This window comes from Taudactylus pleione, unplaced genomic scaffold, assembly GCF_031769625.1.
Source record: "Taudactylus pleione unplaced genomic scaffold, aTauple2 ptg000077l, whole genome shotgun sequence".
In the NCBI taxonomy this organism is placed as follows: Eukaryota; Metazoa; Chordata; class Amphibia; order Anura; family Myobatrachidae; genus Taudactylus; species Taudactylus pleione.
Window position 1 is genome coordinate 1,528,360 of NW_028284479.1, and position 6,000 is coordinate 1,534,359.

Sequence of the window (6,000 nt, forward strand, 5' to 3'; positions counted from 1 at the left end):
CTCCAAAAGGCAGAGCAGAGCCCGGAGCCGGTCCCAGTGATCAGCTGTGTGGTCTAAACAGACCGCAAGCTGATACACTGCAAAAAAAAAAATAGTAAAAAAAAAAATTCACTTACCTGACTCCAGGGACTGGTGGTCAGGGCTCCAGTGATGACTCCCCTCTGGTCAGCTGGTCTCCCATGCTGCACTGCGGCCCGGTCATCAGGTGATCGGGTCCAAGTGCAGTATGGGATATCAGCTGACCGGAGGCATGGAAGACATCACCGGAGCACCGATGACTGCAGGTAAGTGCTATTAAGGGAGGGAGGGTCACGGGGGGGTCGTGGGGGTCGGTGCATGCACGGGGCACTAGTCGTGGTATTTTTTTGCGAAAATATCGTGTTTAGAGTGCGGAGGGGATTCGCAGGGACAGAGCTTTCTCGCAAGCTCTGTCCCTGCAAGGGATTTGTAGTAAATCCCTGTGATATTGCCTGAATTCGCAATGCGAATTCAGTCAATAATATCACACTACAATCTGCATTACAAATGCGGATTGTAGTAAATAGAGCCCATAAAGAGATATGCCGCAACTTTTTAATCATAGGAGTAAGTACCATAATGTCTATGGGTATTACAACTACTAAAAGACTGTGTATATCCATCGCTATTATAACCAAGTTGAGTTACTCTTTTTATATATTATACTTCGCTGTGAAATAATATACGATTGGTCATTGCTATAGCAATCTTACAGTTGTTGAGCAAAACTGTATTACACATTTTTACCTAGATTTTGGAATTTGGAATTACAGTTGAAGCTATAGTTTCCCATATTCAGGTATTCATGTATGCATGTACTTGGTGGTCCCCTTGTGGTCTAGCCATTTGGCCCAGTCATGAAATGACTATATATTTGCAAATGTCCACCAATAAGTGATGGTCTCTGCATTACATAAAAGTTTGACAAGGTAATTTTCAAACATAACAGTTTGTTTTTGAGTGTTATATACAGTGTATGTATGTATATATATATATATATATATATATATATTACTGTATGCGATATTTATAATAATATTATATTGTAAATGTAGCTCAAATACTGGGAAAAATGTAAATCTAAGTTATAATGTTCAAATGTTTTTACAGGAAATTTGCTGCCACAATTCCTCGGCCTTTCTCAGTGCGATACAATCCATACACACAAAGTATTGAGGTTCTAGATAATGTAGAGCAGTTGAAGAATCTTGCTGATTGTATTTCCAGTAAGTTGTCAGTATTACAACATTGACTGATGTGTTTTATTATTCTGAATTTTTCACATAGTAAAACTGAGAAGCGAAGATAACTTGCGCCAATGAAAAGTCCGACGGAGGTTAGGAGTATGCAACTCAAACTTTTGGAACCCAACCAATAAGTTCCTAGAAAATAGCAGGATCAAAGGGGGGGAGAGGCGGTAGGAGGTTTCCAGCACTTCTCCAACTGATTCTTGAATGTAATCGAGTCTTGGGTAATTTTGCACCGATACCCACCGGTGATTGCAGATTGCACTGGTGGCTTTCAAACTTTCTGGTAGGTGTTCCTCAGGATACTCAGAAAGGCTTCCAGAAAAAACAACATAGTGTCTATTGTCGCGTATAGGGTGAATCGGACCAAATATATCCTTCATGTTCGTACTCACCCTTTATAAATGTGTTATTCACCTTGCACATTCATTTATAATCCTGATGTCCAACAGTTTAATAGTAATGGAATAAGGCCCTGTTATCTCATTACAGAGAATTATAAGGACTTAAGTAATCTAGAGTTCTAGGGGTATATTTACTAAAGTGAGAGTTTTTAGAAGTGAGTTTTATGTTGTCCATAGCAACCAATCAGCTTCTAGCTATTATCTTCTAGGAGGTGCTAGTTAAATGTTAAGTAGAATCTGATTGCTATGGGCAACATCACTTCTAAAACTCACTTCTAAAAACTCTCACTTTAGTAAATTTACCCCCTAGAGTGTTCCTAGAAAAAATATTGTCTACTTAGGGATGGTCCTCCCAATTTAAGAAGACACAATCAATAAATAAAAAAAAATACTATTTATTCAAAGTTGAAGTTACTTCAACCTTAAAACATACAATAATTGCAATTAAAATTAAAATATGAGTATTAAAAGAAGGACAAAATATAAAATATTAAGAAAATAAGAAATACAGAGGTGAATGGGAAAATAGTAAACCTCAAAATAGCTGCAAGGTGTATTGCAGATCTCTGTCTGCTTCCTCAGGCCTCAAGGCTCGATTACATTCAATAATCTGTTGGAGAAGCACTGGAACCCCCCTTCCTGTTAAACTGCTAGCAAATGAAATAATTCTAGCAGCAGCCCATATGTGTAGTAAAAATGAACAAACATTAAAAGACAGCCTCCAAAAATTATGTTTTACTCAAAAACACTCCACAATACCGTAGCACTGCTTTGGTGACCCCATGTCAGAGGGCCACAAGCTTCAAGAGACTTCACCCTGCCAGACAAGAAGAAGCTTTAACATGCAACTAATTGGAGTGGAGGAATGTGAGACAGTATGGCTCTATAAGCAGTGTCCCACATAACCCTGACTTAGCTTACCTCTGTTTGTGTCAGTACCACTTATACCATCTACTGTATACATGGTGTTAATGGTAGTGTCCCCAATGGGGGTCCAGCAAAAGCCATCCCGGGATGACATGTAATGCGCCTGCATAGACGTCTGTCATGCATTCACATTGACCAGCAACCCGGCATCAACAGTCGTAAGCTACCATCAACACAAGAGAGGACATGGGAAAGCAGGGGGACACCGCGGAACCTTGCTGGACAGGTATAGATTGTAAATACTAGCGGCATATTCATTAGTGTCATTGTGATACTAAAGGAAATATACCGCCGGTAATAAGTAATGTTATTAAATGCAGCCTATAGCATTGGACAGCATTTAAGAACATTACTTATTACCAGCGGCATATTTCCTTTAGTATCACAGTGATACTAATGAATATGCCGCTAGTATTTACAATCTTTACCTGTCCAGCGAGGTTCCGCGGTTGCATTCGATAATAAAACATAAACAGAAGGCACAGTCTTTGCTTTATTGTCCTTAGAGTTTCTTATAAGATTCAGTTTATTTTTTACTCCATGAAGTAGATGTACTAAGCCTTTGAGAGATATAAAGTGGAGAGAGATAAAGTACCAACCAATCGGCTCTTAACTATAACTTTTAAAATATAGCCTGTAAAGTGACAGTTAGGAGCTGATTGGTTAGTACATCACCTCTTATATCAGTTATATATATGATCAGATTAGGTCACAGGGGCGTATCTATAATGGGTGCAGAGTGTGCGCGGCACACAGGCCACTGGGTCCAGGGGAGCCCACACCACACACCCTGCATCCATACTTCCAAATACTTACCTTTCCGAAGTCCCACGTCGGCTGGAGAGGCGCTACAGAGAACGCCAGGAAAATGGCCACAGTGGCCACAGTGGCCACTTTCCCAGCGTTCTGCGCATGCGCGGTGGGGAAATCGCCAGGAAAACGGCTGCCCTGCTATTTTCCGGTGTACTGCACATGCACAGTAGACTCCTCGCACAGACTAGTGCCCGGAGTCTACTGAATGTGTCAGTACCCCATGGACACCTGGGAGAGAGGAGGGGGCCCCGGATGGTGAGAGAACAAGGGCCCCCTCTTCTCTAAATACATACGCCTCTGTTAGATCACCTACTGTATTTTAAATGATCCTTTATTCTTCTCTTGCAGGTGAAATTGGGATCCTCTGCAGCGCCCTTAGGAAACTTGAGTGAGACTATCCACGAAACCCTGAATTGTTTGTTATGAGGCTACATATGTAGAATTGCCCAAATATGATCAGTTCATGCAATTCAAGCTCTAAATGAATATCAAGTTAAATGGAACGTGTGGAAATGTACAAATTAACTCCACTCAAAACTAAAAATTGGATGTGATATTAGACAGATCTCACAAGGTCAACTATAGATCTAATTAGGAACCTGACGAATGGCGGAACCAAAATTTAAGTATGCTGTTATATGCTATTTTTAGAGGAGGGGAGATAGGAGGAAACCAACTTGCTTTAACTGAAAACATACATAAATTAAATCAAAGAAATGCAGAAATAATAAAAGATTGCAGAACTAGGTCTTTGAAAATCAGGAGATTCTCAGTTAACAGTTTTATCAGAGTGTTGAAGCACTTATACTATTTTCACAGTGATCATTTTATATGAGTTATTATGCTAATATTTAAGAAAACCATTTCTGAACTAATGCACATACCTTCACCACTAGCTTATCATGGCAAACTGCAAACAATCGGCTCTGTGTATTAACATGCAAAAAGCCCCAGTGCCTTATTTTCAGAGCAGCACCTTATATAATATTATTTTTACATATAATGCAGCTATTCTAAAAAAATGAAGCTGAGTTGACCACTGCCGCCTCAGAAATGATGAAGGATTCTGACAGAGGAAGAAGTGGAAAGCAATGCAACATGCCGCATATGATCATGCCATAGCACAATATAATCACGCATTACCAGGCATGCACTCTCTCAGCTTTTTCCTGTTTCCACCTTCAAGCTTATACCCCATCAGCCATGTTAAGTGCAGACAAATTGGGAGAGCACAGTGGAAATACTCCGCTCTATCGGATGTATATGCCTTAAATGCAGTGATAATCACAGCGCCTTAGAGCATCAGTTTTTTTCCACGGCACCCCATGGCCAAAAGTTCCTAATCGAGAAACTCAACAAAAGCTATTGCATTAAGTAAATTGTGCTAACCTGTTATCCTTAGGGCCAGTTATGCGGTGTGTTGTCCACAGATGTTATGATTGCCAGCCAGCAGCACTGGTTTTACCTATCACATTGACAAAAAATAATTGTATTTGGTACTGAGCCACTAAGCTGTGGATAAAAGTGTAAGATGCATAATAAGAAATACACATTGGCAAGCAGTGGTTAACACTTGTATATTACATTAAAGTGGCATTTGTTCTGGGGAAAGAAATACATATTTAGTTTTCTTATTCAGAAACTTGTTCAGACAGCAGCCATATGCCAGTGACAGCCAACCTGCTAGCGATAAATAAACTACACCATTAATAAGATTGCGTAATAAAGCAGAGTTTTCTATTTGATCTATTTACATATTATTTGGGAAAAAATAAACAGAATGACTGAGCCAAGGGAGGGGGGCGGGGGGGGGGGGGGGGGGGGGCATTTTGTTCCATGTCAGACAATGGCTTTTTTGTGTACCAATATTTCAAATTATCCAGAAAAAAATTGACTACATTTACTGCAACTCTTCAACTAATGCAATCTCTATAAGAAAATAATTATATTTTGTTATGTAAAGGCTGGTTATGTAAATTACGTTACAGACAATAAAAATGAATAGCCAAGCTTAAGATGGTGGTACAGCATGTACATGTATGGTCAGCACCTGTGTGTATCACCTTAAGCATTTAATCTTATGCATAGTTTAATCTATATTCAGCAAATCATGTGCTTTTCACACATATATCTTTTTAGCTTTGTTTCATTTGTGCTATAAGTTATAACTACTTTATACAATAGTTAAACATTGCTTTTTTCTATGTAATAGTTTTAACAGATTCATATGTTAGTATTTGCTACAGTAATTCAGCTAGCCAGCATTGTCAGTACCAGTAATCATCCATGTAGAGCTTATGTACCATAGCTGCTATTACAGTTCATGTCCTTCTGGAAGATTCCCGCATATGCTTTATACAAACATTAAGACCATCAGCAGGCATGAAGTATATTGCCATAACATATACAGTACCTTTACATATTAGCATTTAATACAAATGAAGACATTTAATTTAAGCTATATACTGTATTTGTCTATAATAATAGTTTCGTATAAGCTGTCATTTTATTGATTACATAGCCAGAATTATCATTTATAATGATCTAATCTAGATTATTTTGCTTGTACGTTTTTTTATATTTTATATTAC

The 6,000-nt window shown here is 38.8% G+C and overlaps 1 protein-coding gene across 2 annotated transcripts in view; it reads left to right on the forward strand.

Annotated features, from left to right (window-relative positions):
- The window catches only part of PAH (phenylalanine hydroxylase), a 95,663-nt gene extending 90,465 nt beyond the window's left edge, over positions 1–5,198 (forward strand). For both annotated transcript variants that reach the window (XM_088467864.1, XM_088467865.1), the window contains 2 exons: positions 1,129–1,244; positions 3,758–5,198. In XM_088467864.1, coding sequence (XP_088323990.1) covers positions 1,129–1,244; positions 3,758–3,801 — 160 coding nt within the window. In that variant the 3' untranslated portion in view covers positions 3,802–5,198. The remainder of the gene's footprint in view (positions 1–1,128; positions 1,245–3,757) is intronic.
- The last annotated feature ends 802 nt before the right edge of the window (positions 5,199–6,000 follow it).